At 45.4% G+C, this 23,832-nt stretch overlaps 1 protein-coding gene across 2 annotated transcripts in view; it reads left to right on the forward strand.

Annotated features, from left to right (window-relative positions):
• The window catches only part of NR5A2 (nuclear receptor subfamily 5 group A member 2), an 87,753-nt gene that overhangs the window by 3,453 nt on the left and 60,468 nt on the right, over positions 1 to 23,832 (forward strand). The window contains exons 2-5 of one of the 2 annotated variants that reach the window (XM_053985056.1): positions 6,519 to 6,656; positions 9,036 to 9,154; positions 10,374 to 10,515; positions 13,232 to 13,878. In XM_053985056.1, coding sequence (XP_053841031.1) covers positions 6,519 to 6,656; positions 9,036 to 9,154; positions 10,374 to 10,515; positions 13,232 to 13,878 — 1,046 coding nt within the window. The remainder of the gene's footprint in view (positions 1 to 6,518; positions 6,657 to 9,035; positions 9,155 to 10,373; positions 10,516 to 13,231; positions 13,879 to 23,832) is intronic. The other variant, XM_053985058.1, reaches the window with a different exon arrangement.

Below are 23,832 nucleotides of genomic sequence, written 5' to 3' on the forward strand. Positions count from 1 at the left end.
CAAACTTGTCTTGTATATATAGGGTAAAAATGAAGAAGTGTCTGCAGGAGGATTTGTGTGCATCTGTCTTGCGGGGAAACCCATTAAAACTACTCATGACAGATCATTATTAATGTCTAGAGTTTACTCACATATTACATGAGTACATACACATGTTACATAGATATGCAACCTTATGTATTAATATATATTAATACAGTCTTATGTGCAATGAGCAGACATGCAAATGTACACAGTCCTTATCAGGATTTCTCAGTGTAAACCATGCCTAGTTTATCTTCTCATAGTTATTATTTTACATTGTGTGTGGATAAATCTTGGGACAGATAGCTATGTATGAGCTTAAACTTTTTTCATTATAAAGATCAGCTATAAAAATTATTTTTAAATAAAGTTTTCCAAGCTTTGAAACATGGAGGGAGGGAAGAAGCAGACCTAAACCATCTCTTTTTTCCACCAACAGATCAAGGTCAATTGCCTCAGCAAAAGAAATTTCATTTTTAAGCCTGTCTGTGCAGGATAGAAATCAATTATCTCTTATGATACAGAGACCGGCACTCAGCCCTGACAGGAGACTTGCGGTATATACAAATATATTTGGAGTTCTATTCCTAGACTAAGCTCTCGCTTTTTAACTAGAGGTTCCACACTCGTCTCCAAAAGGGCAGCACGGACAGAAACAAAATAGCCTCATCAGAATAGTAATTATCGGTGCTGGGAAGGGGCGATGGGACGGCGGCGGGGGGAGCGTCGGGATGGTCCGGGCAGTCCCTCGGCCGCCGCGGGGCAGCGGCTCCGCTCCCGGGCGCGGAAAGGAGCCCCGCTGATGGATCCGCCTCCCCACCTCCGGTAGCGGGGGAAGCCGCCGCCCCCGCGGCAGACAGCAGCGATCAGAGCGAGCGCGTTTCCCCGTCGCACCATTAGCGGCAACAGGTCCAGGCAGTGCGGAACTAGAAGGCGTTTTCCATACAGAATTCATGTAATTTCGGGGCGAGAAGGGATGGGGGAATTTCTAATAGAGTCCCTGCTTGCAAAATTGGATCTTTAAGTGTTGAGTGAAACAGACCTGATGATGGGGTCGATCCAGGGAAGCCATGCCGCCAGCCCTGGGCACGGCTCGCCCCGTCCCCAAGGGCGCCCGGGCATACCTTAGCCCTTCCACGCCTTCCAGTCATTTCGGCAGAATGTCGGTCGGCATGCCTTGCAGCAACCAGTGCCCGGCCGTCCCTGCCCACCCGTGCGGGCGGCCCCGCGGGAGGGAGCGCGCCCCAAGCGGGCGATGCTCACGGGGCACGGCGGGGCCCCGCGCACCGACCCGGGCGGGACGGAGCAGACGTCGGCGGGACGCGGTGAAGTGTTACGACACCTCACTGATGACTCACTTACCAATAAAAGAAAGGCAATCGGAGCGATGCTTTACCACCCACTTGGCCCTGCTCACTCCGAAGTCTCCTGTCATTCTGCATCACGGTGCTGCCAGGTGCTCATAAGAGAGCAGTGCATTCCGGCGGGCAGCAGGAGCCTTGGCCGAGCTTGAAAAATAGCTTTTCAGTCAATAATTGACCGTTTGGAAATGGCTCTCTATGCCGGACCAGAGAGGAACGATGTCTCCGTGAAGCAAAAATTAATGCTTAGTTGCATAAAAAAAAAGGCAACAGGCACAGACGTGATCCTCTGTGGCGTGCGTTTTACTACATAAGTATTTCAGTCTGAGGCATCTACTCTGTTTTGCTGAGAGTGGATCAAAAACAAACCAAAACAAACAAAAAAAGAAAAGAAAAGAAAAAAAAAAAGGAAGAAGAAAAAGAAAAAATGGGGGGGGGGGAGTAGGAAATATATTTTTGTGTTTGGAGTGGGTTGATTTTGTAAGTTAGAGATTTTTGTTCTGGGTTGTTTGTTGTTTTTTTTTTTTTCTAGAAGGGACAGTTTTTTCCCCAAAGCCTGAGTTGGAGGCACTAGCAATCTCTATTTAATGAATCCTTAGGAACTGAATGCAATACCGCCTCGGCAAAATGATGAAACGAGACTGTTGGCTACGGGGTTTGGAAGGTTTCGAGGTAGTCTGCTCTTTGTACTGTAAGGATGATCTGCTTATGACGAGGAGAGGAGAGGAGAGGAGAGGAGAGGAGAGGAGAGGAGAGGAGAGGAGAGGAGAGGAGAGGAGAGGAGAGGAGAGGAGAGGAGAGGAGAGGAGAGGAGAGGAGAGGAGAGGAGAGGAGAGGAGAGGAGAGGAGAGGAGAGGAGAGGAGAGGAGAGGAGAGGAGAGGAGAGGAGAGGAGAGGAGAGGAGAGGAGAGGAGAGGAGAGGAGAGGAGAGGAGAGGAGAGGAGAGGAGAGGAGAGGAGAGGAGAGGAGAGGAGAGGAGAACTATATTGGCCATGCTTTTCCTGGTGTAAACAGTCTCGTAAAGTTGGGCGTGACAGGTGTGTGAGGTCAAGCAGCAAAATCGCGTTCTGAACCTTCCCAGCTGCACATGGATCCCGTGCCGGCCGCATTGCTGCACGCTGCCTTCGCCGGGGCACTTCTCGAGGCAGCGCCACTGCGTGCCCGTGGCAGTGACAGCCTGTGCCCGAGGCTTCATCCCTATGCCGAGGACAGGATGCGTGATGCTGACTCCCTCCCCGAGCCTGGCTGAAGTCACTGTTTTCACTGAGTGATGTCTCAGAGCCGCTCTGCGCTGGCGGCAAACAGGAATGTTCAGCGGGAGAGACAGAGAGACAGGATGAGGATTTCCCTCCTTAAATATTTCCCTTTAAGCCTTTTTGATCGGTTTTGGATTTAGACTTCCCAGCGGAAGGGTTTCAGTCCTCCGCCTTTTATTTATTTATTTCATTTGTTTCTGGGAAGTTTTTCTTGAACATCTACCTCCCTGTCTCCCCCCCTCATCCCACCCCACAAACATTCTCTTTCGCTACTTTGCTGGGAAGCTAAATTAAACCTTCTCCGGGACACCTCCCGACACAAAGCTCGAAGACAGCATGCTACTTGTTTCTCATCGAGCAGACCACTACAAGTTGGCAATGTCTCTGCTTAGGGAAAAAGACTTTGAAATTTACTCAGGTTCTATGGCCTCTTGGAAGCTGTAAGCAATCGGAGCTTGCCTTGAAATATCATTACACAGAAGCCTCTACCTTGGAAACAAAGAGGTGGAAAAAGCTTCAGATTATTTAACATTAGAGAGTGGGGTTTTTTTAATGTAAATGTACATACATTTAAATAGGGAAGCATAAAGTATTCCAGGTCTTGCTCCTTGCACTAATCAAGGCTGCTGGAAGCTCCCCGAGCCATCATCTTTTATAATTATAATTACACGCGTCAATCAAGACCTTCAGGCAAAGTCAGAACAAGGCAGGCAAACTCAGGAGAGAAATCGCATTAAGGAAAAAAAAAAAAAAAAAAAAAAAAAAAAGAAAGAAAAAAAAGTTTGGAGAACTTGGTAAGGAATGAAGATTAGAAGAAAGGGTAATTAAGGTTGCTCAAGGCAATCGTGAGAGCTAGAACTCCATGTTAAATTAAATGCAGCCACAAGGGACCAGGTATCATTTATAATATGTACTGCCCTAAACTGTTACTTCGGAGAAATGTGGATGTGTAATAACCACTCCAAAGTATTTTCATCCATAGCGATAGCTCGCAGAGTTACTTTGCTATGTACAGCTGGAACTCGCTCCAAACAATTCCCTGGCAAAATGACATTAAGCCCCCAGGTAGGAGGGAAGAGCTCGGGGACCGATGCTAGGGCCGTGCCCGCGGGGGAGTGTTGTCCGGGAGAGCCGGCCCTGCGCGGTCCACCCGCCCGCTGGGGCACTTAGCTGCGGTGCCCGCGGGGGCCGCAGCCCGCCTGACCCCGGCAGCACTCGGGCTGGTTTCGCCTGCCCTGTCCGGATGCGGCGTTTCCTTTCTCGGCTTTTCCCCAAAACGGGGCTGCCTTCCCGGAGCAGCAGTAACGAGAGTGGCAGCACGGAGCGCCCCGTCGGGGAATCGCCAAGCGGCGTGACCCACCCGGCGGCGAGCGAGAGGGAGGGGACCGATTGTCCCCCATGGAGCCCAGCGGGCTGCAGGACCCAGGTCCGCAGGTGTCCTGATGGTCTGTTGTAAATGCGCTTGGAGTTGTGCCCTGAGGACTCTTCTCCTGCGGGAAAGGGCTGCGAGGAGGCGCCGCTCCTCTGCGAGCCGCCCCCGGAGCGCTCTGGCCGCCCGTCGGGCCGCAGGCTCGGAAGGCCGGAGGGCCGCGGCCCCGCCGCGAAGCGGAGGCCCCCGACCCGCAGCCCTCTCGGCGGGCGCACGAGGGAGGGAGCGGAATCGGCGCTGTACTGCTGTCGCCGCCAGTGTTGAGCCGCCCGGGATCAGCGCAAGGCGATGCTACACGGCGGCGCCTGACAAAGGGATTGTTTGTAGCTTATGCACCTGGCAATAACCTCCCAAGGGCCGAGACAGGGTCTCAACCCGAGCCACTTCTGCCGAGAAATGGCGTCATTCTCTCTAGATGGTTTTCAGCCAATTCGTCTTAGCCATCGAACTGCTCGGTCCCGAATCTTGCCATATTGCTGTCCTAAAACTTAGTCGCAGACGACCTGTTTAATTGTGCAATTATAACTTGAGAAATAACGTGTTGGTTTCGTTCTCCCGCTCGCGCTCCCGCCCGAAGGCGAATGGCGAAAGGTGAGAATGGAAAGAGACAGAGAGGTCCGGGCCTCTCTGATCCATCCTCCAGATATCAAACGCTGCACAGAGAAGGGAAAAGACTTCTACTCCGGTGGTGCCGGTGTTGGGTTGGCTAAGAATCTGAGTTGAGGTAGCAAAGGTGTCCCGGTTACTGGATGCAAAAAGTTAAGAGCATAGCCAGCTCCGCTCTCTGCATGTGGAGCGCTTGTCCCAGCGCGGGTTCACCCTGCGATCATCAGCACTACTGAATAAGGTACAACAACCGCCAGTTTTCACTATCGCTCTTCCAGCCGATGGGAAATGCCATACTCCTCGATGGAGACACTTCCGCGCCTCACTTTCCATCGGAAGCAGTTTTCACCGCCAAACATTTTCAGCTCCTCCAACACTTTATACAGATTAAAGAGTCAGAGGAGAACGGGCAACCGAGAGCTGGGACGAGGGGCTCGGATGCCTTCCAAGGTGCAAATATCTCTCATCCCACACCATCAAACCTATGCGGCGCAGTAGGAACGGCGCGGAACCCCCCGGGCCCTCCCGGAGAGAGGGGTGGAAAGGCCAACGAGGGCAGGCAGACCTCCGGCCCGGCTCGCCGGGCAGTCGGCACCCACTTTCCCCCAGAGCCCCGCATCTCCGTGCCGCGGGACCACTCGGCTCTAGCCGCTGAGGCACACGCGAGAAACGAGTTCTTTAGGACAACTTGGAAAATAGTGCCGCTTGCTGCTCTGTGAGCTGGGGAAGGGGGGCTCAAGCGATGGCTCTGCCAAGGCTTTGGCTTCCGTGCAAAGGATGCGACTGGCACTGACCGATTTCGCAAGACGCTTAGGGAAGGGAGACCCAAAAAGAAAAGCCTGAATAGGTACAGCGAGCTCCAACGCGGTTCCCGCTTGCTTGTTTCAGACTCCAGGGCTGCGCGGCGGCAACGTGTCCGCAAGGGCAGCGCTTTCCGCTGTCCACCCCCGCTTGCCCAGAGGGAAGGCGAGGGCCGGGGTCTCCGCAGCTGGCGCTGGCCGGGCGGAGGCATTGCCCCACCAGCCCCAAAAGAAAGAGGCATGGCCGCTGAAGGCAGTGCAGGCGTAGCCCGGCTTGGCGAGGCTGGTGGCCCGTCGGGCACTTCTGGGGCTGGGAGGGGAGGCAACAGCCCAGACCCTCACACCGCAGCCCCGTTTAAGAACCGGGTAGGGGTGACTGCACTGAGCCACTGTGTGTGCTCTGTGCGTGTGTGTGCGCTGGGGGTGTTGCTCATCCTGCCTCTGCCTTATTGGCTGCAGCGGCGGTGTCGGGGCCCCCCTCCGCCGGAGACCTCGCTCCCTGCAGCCCCCGGGCTCCCGGAGCGCCTCCCCGCGGGCCCGGGGCTAGAGGTCCCGACTCGGCACCTCCGCACTTGTACCGGGGGGAAAAGGGGGAGGAGGAGGAGGAGGGGGAGGAGGAGGGAGGAAGGGAGGAGGGGGACGGGGGTGGGAACCCTGTCCAGCAGCACCAGCGGCGGCAGAGTGCTCCCGTGCACTGCGCCGCTCCGCATGGATCGGTGCTCCGGGCTGCCGCCGTGCTGAGCCCCGGGCGGAGCTGCTGCGGGCTCCCGGGGTTCCTCCTTCTTCCCCAGCACCCCCGGTCTTCCTCCTCCTCCTTCTCTCTCCTCCGCCCCCCGCCGCCTGCAGCTCGACTACCACTCCGCGGCTCCCCTAGCCACGGGCACCCGGCGGCTCCTCCCGGCGGCCGGGGCCGTTCGGTGCTCCCGCTGCAACTGGGCAAGGGCTGGCGTGGAGCAGAGGGAGGGAAAAACAGGAAGAGGGGGAAGAGGCAGCAGCCGCCGAGCGCCCCTTGCTCCAGTTAAATCTGTGCTGCCGTGTCCAGGTGCTGGTGTCGCGGACGGACACGGAGCCCCCAGCCCGGCCCGCAGCCGCCTTGTCATGCTACCCAAAGTGGAAACGGAGGCCCTGGGACTCGCCCGATCGAATGGGGAACAGGGGCAGATGCCGGAAAACATGCAAGGTAAGGGGGGAGACGCAGGGCGCTCCCCCTCCGCGCACGCTCGGGTTTCCCTCGCAAAGCGCCCCTTCATCTTGCCAAAAAAGTTTGCGGCAGTTGCTTGCGAGCTGCCCCGTCACCGCCCGCTCCGCGCCCCGCCGAGCCCCTGCCTTCGCGGGCCAGCTTTCAGGGTGGCTCGAGCGCGTACCGGGGGCCGGGGTGCCAGGGCCGAGGCGACGACAAGGCCCTGCTCAGAAGGTGCAAACGGGGCCGAGCAGCCACCAAGCATCCGGCCGGCGCGAGTCTACCCTGGGGTGCAGACGTCCCATCGGACGCTGTCCGGCCCCGCTGCAAATCCAGGGAACTCGATCTAATCCCCATTCCGGGCAAAACTGCCTCGAAGTTTAAGGCAGGTGGAGGTACGCGTGGAAGTTCTGGCGAGCACCCCGTGTGTCACACACCGTCCCGAAACGGGACCTGAGGGCTCTGTCCCGCGGGTGCGGCGCTCGCAGGTACCGTGCAGGTGGCAGCGGCGGTGTCGCGAAACTTCGCAGGAGAGAGCTCCGTGGCGGATTTGCGGGGTACCCAGGAAGGCAGAGGGATGCCCCAGCTGGGTTGGCGCTGGAAACGTCTATGTCGGGTAGCGGGTCCGGGCTGTTCCCGGTGCCGTACTCGGGGGCGGAGGGAGGCGGCGCAGACCCCGCCAAGGGTCGGTTCCCTGCCTTGGAGCCGGCAGCCCGGTATGGCCGCCCCGCCCCGCCCCGCGCGATTCTCCCGGGGCAAAAACTCCCGTCCCGGCTGCTCATTAGAAACTGTCCCCTCTCCTCTTGGGAGCCTGCTGGGAAGTAGGGGCAGGGTGGGCCGGGGGCTTCGGAGGTGCTGGGGGCGACCCGACCGCCCCGTTTCGCTACTGTGGAGGAAGCTCCGTGCAAGGGCGCGGCGCTCGGAAAACCCCTGCTTTCCCACTTTTTCCTACGGGGAGGGCAACTTCGTCCTAGCGCCGGACCCTGGAGCCGCGACCGCGGGAGCAGAGGGGAGGGCCGGGCCCTCCTCCTCCTCTGCCTGAGGCCGCCCCGTGTCCGCCCCACGCCGCTGACAGGCGGCGATCCCCGGCCGTGCCGAGGTGGCTCAGGAAACGTTTTGCCGGCAGTGTGACGGCGGGATAATGCTCCCGCACTCCCCGGGAGCTCCCTCGAGCGCTGGGGTGCAGCCCCCTGCCTTGGCAAGCCGGGCGCCCGGGCCGGGGGCTTCGGGCGGAGTCTGACCGCCCCGCTGACCCCGAACTGTGGCAGCCGCAGAGTTAAAGACAAAGAGGCGACATCCTAAGCAATCCAGCGGCGATGCCCAGCGCCTCTCGCCGTGTTCAGGAGTCCTCCGCTGCCACAGTGCTTGCTGAACAGGTCGGAGATTTAGCGGCAGGGAAGGGGTAGGAAACCGGCCCTGCACTGAGCAGCAGGGTTTCTTCATAGGAGTAACCGGAGCGGCTGACTGGGCTCCTCGTGAAGGCAGCCCGGCTCGAGTGGGCACACTCCGGGCATTCATTCCGCATATTTTAGCCCCCCGTTCCCTCCTGACCGCCGACTTCTCCCCTCCTTTTCCCCGAGCGGCAGAAACTTCAGGCGGCGCCGGCGTGCAGGTTTCACGCCAGCCCCCGGTAGCGGGGGACGCCGAGTCTGCCGGCCGAGCAGATCCTGAGCGCATCCCCCGAGCACGGCGGTCCCGGCTCGTGTGTCTCTGCCGACACGTGAACAGCTAAAAAGCTGTTCCCCCATGGCCGCGGACGTGCTGGCTGCGACAGCTAGGCGTGCCGGCACGGAGCGCTTGTCCTGGCCCGCAGGGGTGGCGGCCATCCCGAGACGACGGGCTTGGGAGGCGCGGAGGACGTCGTTTTAACCTGGTTTTGCGAGTAACTAACTTGGATTTCACACGGTGCAAAAGTGTTGGGTCTGTGAGATACAGCTTTAGTCTAGCTAAAAATTTGCGGGCTGATGTTGAAAGAAAACTTTAACGGAAAATAATTACTTTCAATATACAAGTGACAATATTTTCGTTCTGCTTTTTTAAAGCTTGCCCCTGATCATTTTCAGATTTAAATTAATTCTTTCAGTTTGCGATTCCACAAAATAAGGACTAGGCTAAAGGCACTCTATAAATATAAATATTTAGAACATAAAACTTATAAGTTGATGCATTTTATTACACTTTCGAAGTACCATGCAGGTTTGCTGATGATGGGAAGTTGCATGTCTCCTTGCAATTTGGTTTTTTAAATAAAACTTTTTCCTCCCTATTTTCACTGGTGTGCTTGTTTAAGTAAGCTTTCTCTCTAGATGAGAAAGTTGCAGAATATTTGAGTTAGTAATGTAAATTCTAATTGAATATGCTATTTCTCCTTTCTCCCAGTGTCTCAGTTTAAAATGGTGAATTACTCTTACGATGAAGACCTTGAAGAGCTGTGTCCAGTCTGTGGAGACAAAGTGTCTGGGTACCATTATGGACTTCTCACCTGTGAAAGCTGCAAGGTTCTGTACTAATCAGTCCATAAAAACACAAGTACAGCAAAAATGCTTCAAATACAAGCAGGGAAAAAAAAGGATAATAAATAAACCAGATGTATAATATTTTGGGTTTTATTGATATGTTTCTTAATATATTCACATAAAATAATTAACCACCAGAAAGGTTTAGGATGTAGAAGTCTCTTTGAGAGAGACATCTGCACAAATGCAAACAACTTGGACTGTTTTGCATTGTAGTTTTGTCACTGTTTTTTAGTATTTTGCCGTCGTGATGTAGCTCTAGAATAACTTTCATTGCTAACTGTGCTAAATACTGGTTTTAATTGATTTATATTTCTTTTTCTGGAGGATAAAGTAGGAAGATTATCCTGAATGCAGACCAGCTTTGCAAAATCTAATGCAGCTTTCTTAAGACTTTTATTTTCATTCTTCAGTATTGCAATGTAGATCTCTGTGATTATAATGACCACTCACTTTTTTCATGCAAACTGTAACTGTCACTTTGACACACAAAGTCAAGTAACCAATTAACATATAGAAAGATGAATATACCTGTGTTGGTCTATTGTGCTATAAAGTTTAAATAATTGTGAATTTATGTCAGATTTTTCATGTAAAATCTTTTTAAGGGTTTTTACAGTTATTTAAGCAGTGTACTGCAAGTGAAGCTCCTTTGCCAGAACAATGAAATTTAAAACATTTAGTTGCATGGAAAAATTATCTAAGCCTACTACATTTTCACTAAAAAAATAATCAATGAAAAGTGAATGACAAGCACTTACTATGTCTCCAGCATGCCCCACTGGGATGTAAAATAGCCAGAGGTACTCTGTACTACTCTTATCTTTGCAACTACTTATTTCATGTAAAACTACTTGAAAATGAAGACTTTAATAATTCTGCCATGATTTAAGAATACAAAAGGAAGTGGTCACTGTCACTATTTCTGCCACTGGTGTTAGAAGCAGAGAAGGCTACAGCCTCCTTAAAGTCTCACGAAGCTTTAAGTCTATAAAACATAGCACTAACACAAGAAAACCTCCTCTGGAATCTGGTGGCTATCTCCTGGGTTCAGCTGGCTAATTTAAAATAAACTATGTAACTTTGTAACTTTGTAAGTGCTTGAATAGCATCTGAAAATTATCTTACAATGATTTCCATAAAATGCTGAATGAAACACATGTTCAAGCAAAACAGGCTAATTTTTGTGTCTATCATACAGGGATTCTTTAAGCGAACAGTCCAGAATAACAAAAGGTACACATGTATAGAAAATCAGAATTGCCAGATTGACAAAACACAGCGAAAACGATGTCCTTACTGTCGATTTCAAAAATGTCTAAGTGTTGGAATGAAATTGGAAGGTAAGAGCTATAGTCTTGATGATATCTTCAACTATACTATAAAATTATAGGATAAGATGTTAATGCATTGTATTTTATATTAAAAAGTTATACAATAATGGCTTTGAAATACTAATAAAAGGTTACTTTGTATGGTCAGTGAAATTGTTGCTTTATTAAAAAAAATCTAATACGTAAATGGTAGATCACTATCGTTTAGGAACCAGTCAAAACCATAATCCATTTTGTCATATAAGTATATAGTTTGATATTTCAGGCTTTTAAAGTTTGTGAATTCATGGATATAGATTGAATAGTTTTGCAGCTTTAAAAAAAGACTTAATTTAGATTAAACATGAAACAACTGTCCAGATTAGAAAAAAAATATTCATTTGCTATGGAGAGTGATCTGATTTTATTTGTATTTCATCTAGGGTTGTTTTGGTTTTTTTACATATATTCTTCTGATAACAAGGCAGAACACAAAGAAACAGATAAAATAAGGGTTTTTCTCACACTGACTCACCTTTGAGATTAAGGAACCAAATAATCTCTAAAGTTGTGTCCTATATTTTTGTGATGCTGCACCTGTGAGGCCATTGCGATTGAAAGAGGATAAGGCATTTTGAAGTACACTTTTTGACTTCATTTCACTTTCTCATCTACAGAGATGAAAAGTGTACAATACCCTTTGAGATAACCGAATGCAAAGATACCATCAACTTGAATTTGTGAAACATGCATGGTTTATTCTAACTTTGATATATAAAATATTAAAATTCAGATTTCACAGCAGATGACATTTTTCCTTGACCAAGGACAAGTTTTAAATTTCTTACTGTTGCAACTGTATGAAATGACATTCACCCTAGACGCTCAACTAGAAAAAAAATCAGGCCAAGGAGGAAAACTGTAAGCCATGAAGGGAACCAGAAATGACAAGTAGCAGTCACCAGGCTCTGGCAAAGGGAAGCTGTTGATATAAGTGAAGATAAACAGAAAAATCAGCCTCCTGCAGTTTGATTGATTCAATAGTGTTGTATTTGCCCACAAGACTGAGATAGCACTGACACATTGCACTAAACATCCTGAATCATTGCATGTGCTTCCAAATTCAAACAGTACAATTACAGGACATGTGGAATCCTTTTGTCATTGTTGGCATTAAGAAGAAGGATAAAATACATTTGTCTACTCCTACTTTTAACTCCTCTCACTTGCTGACAATGATATAAGACTAAACTTTGTCTTCTGTCATTACACAAAGTTCACCTTAAATTTAAGTGGGATGTATACAAAAGCACTTGTTAATTCAATTTGGCTCACAGTTTTTAATTGCAGAGTACCTGTGAGGAGACTGTGTATACAGATTTTAAATTAATTGCATTTACTAGTGATAAAATTAATTTAATGCATTTTGTTAAAAGTCAACATTCAGTAGTAATATTGGCAGCTCATTTTTCCTACAAATTCAAGCAAAACACCTGTAGTTTTAAAGGTACTGCAGAAAAATGTACTTTAGCTTTCTTATCTACACATCCATACAACTTCTTTTCCCGTTTAGAAAATTGGAAGAGCATGTGTTCTCTTAATTGTAAATACTTGTGACATTTATATGTGTATTTCCCTGATAGTGATATATATAGCCTTAAAAGTCGAGTTCATAAATTACCATGGACCAAAAAAATCATTAAACGTTAAAGTCCTTATGTGATAAGGTACAGTATTATGCGTATCTAGCATTCATAATAAATTTTTAATGTCCTACTAATCCCTAAGATAAAAAGCTCAAGAACTTAACCTCCAGCAATCTCAGCAGTCTCAACATGTCACCAGGCTGTCAAAGGTTCCTCTTTCAATCTAATTGCCGCTGGGCAAGGTGGGCTTGGTGAAAGCTCCTCACTAGTCCATCACATATATCCCATGGTGACAGACACTGCGGTGACAGAGACCACCAGTATGACTCCCAAGGCAGCTGTTGAGTAGGATTTGTTTTAATTATTTCTAATTCTAGAGATATTATAAGCCAGAACAGTGTCAATAGTTTCTGTTTCACTTCTATCTTCCACGTAGAAGGAAGCAAGCTGACAGCTTTCTCTCTGCACATTCCAACTGCAGCTAAACATTACCATAGAGCTCAACTAACTAGAAATCTCAAAGTTTTACACCAACCTGGACAGAATCATCAAAAGGAAATGCTTCCTTTTTGCCAAGAGAAATGTATTCCTCTTTGTGACTACTGAACATTTCACAATTTACATTTCAGATGTTTTGCTGCGGTGGAAGGCAGTAATGGAATGATTATAATGAGACATGTGGTCTGCTGGATACGTCTCAGACAAATTCTGGACTTCAGCCCTTGTTTCTTAATGACATAGTAGCTTGATAAAAACCCAAATGTACATTGAGATTTCCACATGATCCCATAGCAGGTGTGAAATTCCTGTAGCCATCCATTGTGTTTGTCCCTGTGTCCTAATCAATGTACAGAGAAGTCCTTCTTTGTTAGTAATATATGCATGTGACATTTAAATCACTAGAAAAAAGTGACATTTGTTAAGTCAAAATAAATCCTTTTCCTTAGGAATAAAAGTGCAACTCTGAATTTGTAAAAAAAAAAAAAAAAAAAAAAAGAAGAGTTAAATTTTTACATTTCTGCTCCTTCCTAATATATGTTTGATTACGAATGTCGATTCCAAGTGTTAGTAATGATTTACTTCCTCCTTTCCCCTGACAGCTGTGCGAGCTGACCGAATGCGTGGCGGTCGAAACAAGTTTGGACCAATGTACAAGAGAGACAGGGCATTGAAGCAGCAGAAGAAAGCTCTTATCCGAGCAAATGGACTGAAACTGGAAGCCATGACTCAGGTGATCCAAGCAATGCCAACCGACCTGACAATATCCTCTGCAATCCAGAATATCCATTCAGCTTCTAAAGGCCTACCTCTGAACCATACTGCCTTGCCTCCTACAGACTATGACAGGAGTCCCTTTGTGACCTCTCCGATCAGCATGACGATGCCACCCCACGGCAGTTTGCAAGGCTACCAAACCTACGGCCATTTTCCAAGCCGTGCTATCAAGTCCGAGTACCCTGACCCTTACACTAGCTCACCAGAGTCAATAATGGGCTACTCATACATGGATAGTTATCAAACAAGCTCACCAGCAAGTATCCCACATCTGATATTGGAACTCCTGAAATGTGAGCCTGATGAGCCACAAGTCCAAGCTAAAATCATGGCATATCTGCAGCAAGAGCAAGCCAACAGAAGCAAACATGAGAAGCTCAACACATTCGGGCTTATGTGTAAAATGGCTGACCAAACCCTGTTCTCCATTGTTGAGTGGGCAAGGAGTAGCATCTTCTTTAGAGAACTTAAGGTAGGTAACAATTTTACATTATATTATCATTCAGTCAAGAAAAAAATACTATTTCTTACAATCTTGTACTTCAAGCAGGAAAGCATGAGTTTTGTTTTCTCCCCCCAAAGCATCTCATTCTTTATTTATTTGGCTTGAAGTAGGCAGACTATTAGAAGGGGAAACTGGCCACTGACTGCCACCTGAGCCTGTAATTAGCTGTAGCAAAGAGATTCAATATTCAGTTCAGTTTTTCTGTACTGCAGTATTTATCACAACCATTGTTAACATCCATAGGGCCTCACATAATCCTACTCCTTCCCTGTCAGCATCACTCACTGTCTGACCTGTACTCAAGGTTGTAAGCACACCTGTTACACCATTCCACATTCATTTATGTAATTATTTCATTACCTTATTTAACATTGGGGAGAATGCCATTTCTGTCCACCTCCATTCATACTCTATAAGTCCATATTTGGAATATTCAGTTTCTCAGTGGGATATTATTTTATGCATCCCTGTGTGTCTAATTAACTGTGCAGGCTGAAACCTAAGCAGGATATACATGGAACAGAAAGCAATGAGGAAGTAGATACCTCAAGGACTCCTTTTGGTTCTCATCGCCACTGATACATGAGGGATTCCCTTAGTCTAGGCTGCTACAATGACCTCAATGCTCTTATTTTTGCTGGAGCACCCAGGAAATCCTCATGCACAGCTTTCTGGTGGGCAGAAATTCACCATTTACATTTTTCAGACTTATTGTTAAAGCAGCTTTGTGGTCTGTTATGAGCATGTCTGAAATTTCAAGTCTGAAATTTTAAGCCAGAAATTTGAGATCAGACAATAGATATGAACTACAGTTTTTAACCACTGTCTTGATAAAAAAATCAGCTCTGGAAAGAATAATCTTCAGTCTCAAAAAAACTCTCAAGATGGTGAACTCAAGTCACATCTGAGTTTCCCTGTTACATTGCTAGTTACTGTGTCTGTCTGCTACAGAGAGATGTTTTTGCCACGAGTATTTGCTACTGAAATCTGTAAAGTTTTGTGACTTCCTGTAATTTCTGACTACTTTTAAACTAAGAGAAAATAGCTTCCAAATATAACAATTACTGTAGGATTTCACTGAGAATTGAATCTACATGAGTTAAGCGCACAAAAGGGAGATCCATTGAAAAGCTGCACTCAGAGTGGTTGTATGTCTGTCATGACCATAAGGACATGGACGCATGACATAAGCCAGATTATAAGAAAAGCAAGCTGTATATGCTGCATATGCAACTCCAGCTTCTCCATTTTTCTGTGAGAATGATTGCAGGAATCATTGAAAGCTCAGTCTATTCAAAGAGAAAGAAGAGAGGAAACTTACTTAGAGAGGAAAACCAAATTGCATTAAAGAGAGTAAAAGACTGTCACATGTTTGCTATCTCAGTTGTATACAATTTTGTAGTCAGCTATAAGCCATGCTACTCATTTTAAATAATTAAAAAATTTAAATTGAAAACATGTTATATTTCCAATAGAATATGTGGCAAATATCTGAAACCAGATCTTTCTATCCACACATTGGGGAGTACTTTAGTCAAGAGTAAAGTATTCTAGAGTTAAAAAATACTGTCTTGCATATACCTTTCGTATATAAACTTTTAAGTTACAATCTGTCCTAAAATTCCATTTATGATTAAAGTGACAAATTTTATAAGCATTCAATATGCTATACAGGGAACAGTTTTAAAGATGGCCTTCACCTCCAACCTGGATATAGCCTGGATTATGTTCTTCAACCAACCTATGTTTACTAGTATGGACACAAAAGATGCAGAAATTTGTTTTTGAAAATGCTGACCAGCTTCTCCTGGTTCTGGATGTATTATACATTACCATGCACACACAGGCTTCTGGAAATGCACATATTCTAAAAATTTGCTACATAGAGCCTTTAGTTTATGAACGGATTTTCACACATTTGTAAAGGCATTGCTTTCACCTTAGTGTTTGTACCCTTTGTATCTTGGAAGCTTCGAGGTCAGACAGTTTCATACCTTCTGGCATATCCAGATTATTTTTTTTACCTGGACAAGATCAACAAAATTGCACAGCATTCCAGAACAATAACTACTCATTAATAAATCCATCTACATCCAAAATTTAGGGACCAGACTATACACAATGCTAAGAACTTTAAGCTTTTCTGTTTCAAAACCATGTTTAGATCAGACCCTACTTTTTTAACAGCACTGGGTAACAAAATCTCTCTTTACAGTTGAAAGGACAAGAACATTATTAAGCAAAAGATTTCCAAACCTTTCCTGAGTGCAGTTTTCTTCCATCCATCCATCCACAATTTCAGGTTCTTCTGATCAAGGTAGCAAAAGCAGCTACTTCAGATTGCTCCACAGGACATGAATACCTGTGAGAGAGGGTAAAAAAAAAGCCACTTAAGAATATGACATATTTTAAATGCAGAAGGAAGGGGAGGCAACTGTGATAAAGATGCAATTAGATTTTCAGAACACCTAACTTCGTTCCCTGTCTATTCACAGCTAAGAAGTACGTATTTGCTCAAAAAAGATATTTTACTCTTGTTCCTACCTGTCTAAACAACTGAATATTGAGATGTCTTTCAGATAAGACAGGTGCATTACCAGATTTCTGGGACTAAAAATTTAAATTACTCAAATAATTAAACAGCACAAAATTGTAAATGTGGTTTGTATGCAATTCATCTTGGCTTTGTCATGATGAGCGGTGCCTCGCACAACTGGCCATTAGTTACTAGGAGCATGTCTACAATTATTTACTGTATCTTTTCATTGTAAATTTTGCCTTACACCCTCATCTCTTCAATTAATATAAAGGAGCAATCATATTCCTTTCTGCTAAATGTACAGATTTGTAGTTAGCAGAATTCAGGGGGAGGATATGATTAAAATGCTGTCCCAGTCCAGCAGTGGTTTAGGACACATTTACCCTAGAGTTAATAACAAAATCCCACCACTGAGCAACAGCTTTAAAGTTTCCCTTATTTCTTTCCTTCTGACTGCAGATTTGGGGGTTTTTTTAAAGAAATCTCAAATGAAAAAAATCTGTTTTTAAACTTTATTTTCTGAAGCTTTTACCAGGTCAAGCTTATCACAATCTTCTCACTTGTTGATCTACAAATTTTTGTTGCCTCTTTTGGAATATGTCACAATTTGAGGATGTAAAAGGGAAAAATATAGACTGCATAGAACTACCCACAGCATACACTGCATTTGAATATCACCTATGTATGGATTTCAGAATGCAATTTAAGGGTAATTTTCACACTTGCTGAGGAGCAGATCCTCTCATCTTCATGTAGGATATCAGAAACTAATGGAAAAATTAAAGAAGTCAACTAGTCAGGATTAATAATAATGTCAGAGTAAAATCCAAAGCACCCAATTGCAATCCAGTAAATTTGAATTTAACACCTGCTAAAATATCAAACATCCCTACATGTCTTGTGAAGTCAGAATACTTTGTAAGGAATAATTAAGCCATAAATTCTGGTGGGGTTGATGTTACAAATTACTTTTTTATTCATAATGAGATATATTTCTGTTTGATTCTTTATACACAGATGAAACAATACAGAGGTTACATCCCAAGAGACTCAGGATAATAGCAATAGCAGTAGTAATAGTAATAGTAATAGTAATAATAATTAATAGTAATAGTAATAGCAATAGTAAAGAAGGCCTTTGTTTGCTATTCTGGAGTTGTTGAAAGCTCAGTAAATATAAAAGTAAGATATATCCATCTTATCCTCAGCTAAGAAAACTCAGGAATGCCCTGGGGATGCTAGATTTGTTGCCAGCTGTCTTAGTCAGGTGAAAGGTCTTTGTACAAAGCTAAAAAGAAAATATTGCAAGAGTTTCTAGAGTCCAAAGGCTGCCTGGCCCCAAGGAACGATGCAGACAGCTTCTCTGGACTGGTCTTTCCTCATCAGCCCACATCAGGGAAAATTCAAAGACTGCTTCCAGAGCTAACTATTACTGAACCCATAAAAGAAAGCAGTCTCTGCCTAGAGCAGGAGAAACACAGGACCTGCATTGTAAAACAGTCCTCAGGATACTTTCTTCTGGCTGAAGATCAGAAAAAAATCAACTATATGTTAATAGTTACAAAAGGCACTAAAAGAATGGTGACTCACCAAAAAAAAAACCTACCTTTCCTTATTTGGCTATTTTAGTGAGGATGTCATAGGTCAAAGTACCATGTGAGCACAAACCTTGTAGTGAATGATTGCAGGAAGAACCAGTGCACTTCATGGTAAAGAAGCTCATCCTACAATTATTCACTGAGTTTGCAAATTTAGACCATTCATTGATGTCAGATTGATGTATCAATCCCAAGCCAGATTTCTTGGGGTTAGTGTAAATTTGCTCATGCTTACATTAGCTGTAGCCCTCAAAGAAACAGTGGTTTAGCTTAAGCACATATCTCCAAAGGACCTTGCTCTGTACATGGCATCACAAATATTTTGGCAGCTCATAAACTAACAAAGGCCTAGCTTTGTGTTACATATTCCCCAGAAGTGAAACTATATTATCAGAGTTTCAATTTATTTCTGTAAGTGCAAACTTAATCTGAATAGGATTAACAGAACTCCTGGAGGCTCCTGATTTCTTCTGTGAAATCAATTTAGACAGATGTAATAATGTAATACTTATATACCAGCTTTAATTTCAAATTTCAGTCCATATGTAGTTGAGAATCAATGAATGCATAGAAAGTAAGGAATTATACAACAGAAATCAAATAATTAAATACAATTAGCACAGAATAGCAAAACATAGTTTTGGGTTCTGCTGGGGTTTTGTTTTTTGAGAAAAAGATCAGCGCTGAAATACCTTAAAAATTTTCAGGATGATGAAAGGTTGATATATTATTAAGACTTAAGTAATCAAGTGCAATTAGATAACTTGAAGTGCTTTTGGACTTTGTAGTTTGTGTTTATCAGGACAGGAAATGCAACCCACATAGCGGATGAAATAAAATTTCTGTAGTGTTCTTTCAGTCACGGAAGCTGCCAGAAACTGAGGTGCAGGAATACACTTGATACCAGTAATCAGACTAGTTAATATGCTGTCATGTGTAACTGCTGATTTTTAGTCTGGCTTCAGTGTATCTGGATCTAAGAAAAATATTCCTCAAACACTTAAAAATGTAGAGGAACACATTGTTAGAATAAACTTCATGATGATCTGGCTCTTCTCCAGACAAACGCAAGTTAAACACTGTATTTCATCATGAGGGCATGTGATTTTGCAGCCTTTCTAAACAGTTTGTTCAGGGCTGGCACATTTTTTAGGCATAAAGAGAAAGATGGCATTCTCTTATGCCCTTCCATGTCAAAGCTGGAACTTCAGTTTCACTCTGGTGTAGGATGTTATCACCCCTGATAGCAGGAGGCTGAGTTTAGTCTCTCTGGATTCAGTAGTTTTCTATCTAACACCCAGTTCAGCATCATACTGTGACTAAGAACCACATTCCATGTAGGTGTTTTTGGAAGCACTGCCACTTCTGCACCTGAGTGCACCTGCCCCCAGCACTTCACCAGCAAAGTTACCATGAACAGCCGTGGTACAGTAACAAAGTTTTGTTACTTTCAGAGAAAATTTGAGCAAGTAACAATCCAAAAAGTTGCCAGCCCCTAAGTAGAGATGTAATAGCCTGATTTATGGACACAATGAGTTACACAGCTACAGCCACTCCTGCTACAAGTCCTGAAGCAGACTGTGAGTTAATCTGAGTTTGAGGTATTGGTTACACAAAACAGAAGTTTAATATTACAGTTTAATTGTTTTCCTTCAAAATGTAAGCTTCCAATTTAAGTTTGACAATTGCCAGCAGTGAGTGACATAGAAAGATTACTTGGGTTTGTTAGCAAATGTAGATCACATTGCTGTAGGGCGAGATGAAAAAACAGTGCTTTTTAGATCTTGTATGCTGAGTAGTCCAAAGGGATGTTAAAGTTAACTCCAACAGTAACTCCTGTACTAAGAAACTGAACAGGGAATGCTTAGCCATGTTGACAGTCTGTTGTATTTTCACACAATTTTTAGCTGTTGCTTTCTGCTGATCTGAAGGCCTGATCATTCTGCCAAATGATGGAGAGCTTTACACATTGAAAATTAAACAATTCCAATCTCTTGGAAAAATCAGATATATTGCCTGATTTCACTTAGTAAGGTCACATTTTTATTGTCAGAATGACAGAGCTTCACTTGCAAAGTTCTCTAGTTTTTGCAAGTTTTTGCCCAAAAAAAACAAATCCCAAAAAGAACTGTTTTTTCATCTGCAAATTATGATCTTTTGTATAACCAGCTGTAGATCTTAGAGCAGGAAGAGAACTTGTTTTGTTCCAATCCAGAGTTTTTGTATGGTGTCTGTATCGTTCAGAACCAGCACTTGTATACAATATCTGTATCATATTTCTGATCTATGGGATGGCTCCCAGTTACAGTGGAAGTTTGCCTCTATAGATTTATCAAAGTTGGTCAGATTTAAGGATGTTCTTCTGTCAACCTGTAGCCTTTAGGATCACCTGCAGTAAGGATAAAATCCCAGCCATACTGAAGTCACTTACAGACTTCCTATTAAGCCCTGCTGAAGCTGCATCATATAAATGGATGTTCTTCTATACAGACATATGAAAGCCATGTAGAAGTACAATATCTGAACACAACATACCTAGGAGAGTGAGAAAGTTCCTAGGAGAGTGGTGTAGTTCCTCACCATGAATGTTATTGGTGCTGTCTCTAGTAGCACCACAAGTATGTTTTCCACAGCACTCAGTCATCAGACTCATTATTGGAGAGAAGGCCTAAAGCTGAGAGCTTTCAAACTGTGCTGCAAATTGTAGGATCACGCAGAACAGGTCGGACACCTTATTCAGCTGTATAACCACAGGAACATACTAGAGGACTTACGTATTTTCCATTCCAGCACAGTTTTATTCAGAGCTAATGTCAGGTAAATCACAACACACCATCTTAGCCCATTACAAAATGGGTTTGAAACATTTGCTCTCCATGTGCCACAGAAACTGCTGGGCAGGACAGCAGCATCACCTCAGCCTCACTGAGGGGCAGAGGCCGCCATCCCCCCACAGGACTATCCCACCCCACCTCCCTCACAGAGAGCCTTGGGAGCCCCAAGGACATGGCAGAACTGGAAGGGACGAGACAAGGTCACGTACCGGCAGTGAGGGAGCCCAGGGCCTTGGCTGGAGCTTCAGTGGCGCCGTGGGTGGGGCCCAGGTGGGGCCATGGGGGGTGTTGGGGCCGGCAGGTGAGGCGAGGGGCTGTGCCCAGCGCAGGCATCAGCAAATAACATGGGAGAAAAGCCGAAAAAAGCGGCTAACTCGAGCCACGGCTCTGCTCCTCTGAGGCTGCCTCTGGACCGAGGGGAGGGTCGGGGCTGGCAGCCCGAGGTGCGGCCCGCAGCTCTGCGCTCCAGCGCCGGGCAGCGCGGGCAGGGCCGGGCAGGGCCGGGCCGGGCGTGTGGCGGGGTCCGTGCCCATCCCCGGGCTCCAGCCCCGAGGGACTGAGGGGCTCCCGCGGCCCTCCCAGGGAAGGGGCCGCTCACTTCTCTGCGTCCCCCCCTCGAGCGGCTGCGGCGGGCTGCGTGCCCTTCGCCAGCCCAGCCAGGGGCTCCTGTGTGGCGCGGGGACAGGGACACGGGCGCCGCCGGCAGCCGCGGCTGCCAGGTGCTCTCCGCGGAGGTGCCGCCCTCACCTCCGCTGTCCGCGCCTGACCGCGCGGCCGCATCCAGGGACGCGGAAAGCCTTTCTGCTGAAAGGTGGACCACCAGTTAGTTTTGCTCTGACATTTCCCCAAATCCAACTGCTGTCAAAAAAAGTTGAAAGGCACGCAGCAAATTTTTTTTCCCTAAAATGTTCTTTATTTGCTATTTTGAAATAGGGACTGAAAGTTGTTGCTACTGGCATCACTACAGGCACATTTTCAGTGCAACCGCAGAAGAAACAAAAGGGCAGATTTAAGAAGGAATGAAGAAAAACTACAAAAGTGATGAAATATGGTGGAGGTGGGAAAGTGAAGATGTAATTTCATGTAGATATTCTCAGTGCCTTTTTTCCACTTCTGTAACCTGTGGAATTTCAGTTATAGGTGGTTAGGAAAACATTAAAGTAGTCCAGAAAAAAAAATATTTAACACTGTGTCTTGGAAACACCCTACTCATTAAAGCAACCATTACCGACAGAAAAGGATAAATTAGTAAAATAAAATACCAAGTAACCATGCTGCAGTGAAAAAAGAAATTTCATTTTATCTGATTCTGGAGTTTTCTGTCATATTCATCACTTGGAGAGGGAAAGAAACTAAAATCTGTGTTCGGAAATTCAGAAATAGAAAAATGCTTTTCACATCTAAATACAGCTCTTGCATTTGTTGAAAGAAAAGTTACTTTGATTTTTGTTGCTAAATAAAATCTTGGATCAAGTAAAATTAATTTTAAAAAATTAGTTAAGGCAACAATAAACACAGGAAATATACATGAATAAAGTGTTCTAAAAGTCAGGCAACTCTTTTAAGACTATAAATATCCCCTAAGCAAGGTCACTATAATTAGCAAAGGGTGAACAAAAGAAGACATCCAGAAATAGATGGGGAGGGGGGAGGCTGGGAGGGTGAAATGTCTTGGTTAACCTTATTTGAGTGTTCTTTCCATAGCATAGGAAATGGTTCCAGCTAGCTCATGAGTTCTATTGGTATTAACTGATTTTAAAAGGACATTTCCATGTTGTCCCTATGCCAAGGAAATTCTTTTACTGGCGTGTTCGCTGAGTACAGGAAACATCATCCTGACTAAGTGACACTGAATGTGAGGAAGAATTGTATCTTTATTCTGGTGTTACAGTCAATACCATCTCTTTGTTTCATCTGGAGACCTTTTGCTATTTATTGGGGAATGCTTACTGCAGTCTCCCAGTTTGTCCTGAGTAATGAGCACACTGGTGGTGCTGAGTCATAATCCCTCACCACTCAAGAAGCAGCTTTCTGCATCTCTTAAGTAACTGATTAGTCTGAGGGATGATCCAGCACTTCAGGGGAGACAGAGACAGGGCTGTCTGGTCATGTGCTTATCTGCTTCATCCCTCTTCAAGGTATGGGCAGAAAAGACTAACAGTGATGGGAACCTTCCTCATCCCCACGCTATGGCCAGAATTCGCTGTGCAAGAAAATAAAGTGCCTGTAACTGCTCGCTCTCCTAAATAAAGAGCTGAACAAATCAGCCTTGTATATAGAATTTTTCAGTGTAAGTCAGGCTGTGCTTATGGACCCAGTCTTGTACTGCATATCAGAAAAAGCTTTACTGTAACCAATGCCAAATAAGAAGTGCAAGTTAAGATCTTGAATACTGTATTTCCATTTTCTGTTTTCTTCTGTAAAGCTGCCTGTGTCAAGCATTTAAGTTTCATTTGCTACATGTTACTTCTAAATTCCTTGTTATCTACTTTATCTTCTTTTCCTTTCTCTTTCTTGGGAATTGTGCTAGTGCCATGGCCACTACGTAGGCAGCAGTAACTGCAATTATTTGTGGCTTTGGGCTCCACTGACATTTTGCTTCAATCAGTCAGTGGTTTCAGTGACAAGCCCTCAAAATCTTTGTGCACCCTTTCTGAAAAAGGTGGAAATATTTGAGAAAAAGTTTCATGGTATGTGGATCATAAAGGCCAGCAGTCATCATATTGATATTTCTAGAGCTCAGTAAAAATCACAATAAAACCACAAAGTGATTTAATCCGAAGTATTACCTTTCCTTCACGTAACTGCTAAAACATGTAGAAAGGATAACAGATGACAATTGCCCAAAGTTTCTGTTTCTGCTCCTGTCTGTGCAGTGGTTTTAGGGCAATAACAACCCTTAGAACTGTGGGAGATGGCAGGGATGTATTAGACCGGCTGCTAGGAGACA

Source organism: Vidua macroura, chromosome 9, assembly GCF_024509145.1.
Source record: "Vidua macroura isolate BioBank_ID:100142 chromosome 9, ASM2450914v1, whole genome shotgun sequence".
Taxonomy (NCBI): Eukaryota; Metazoa; Chordata; class Aves; order Passeriformes; family Viduidae; genus Vidua; species Vidua macroura.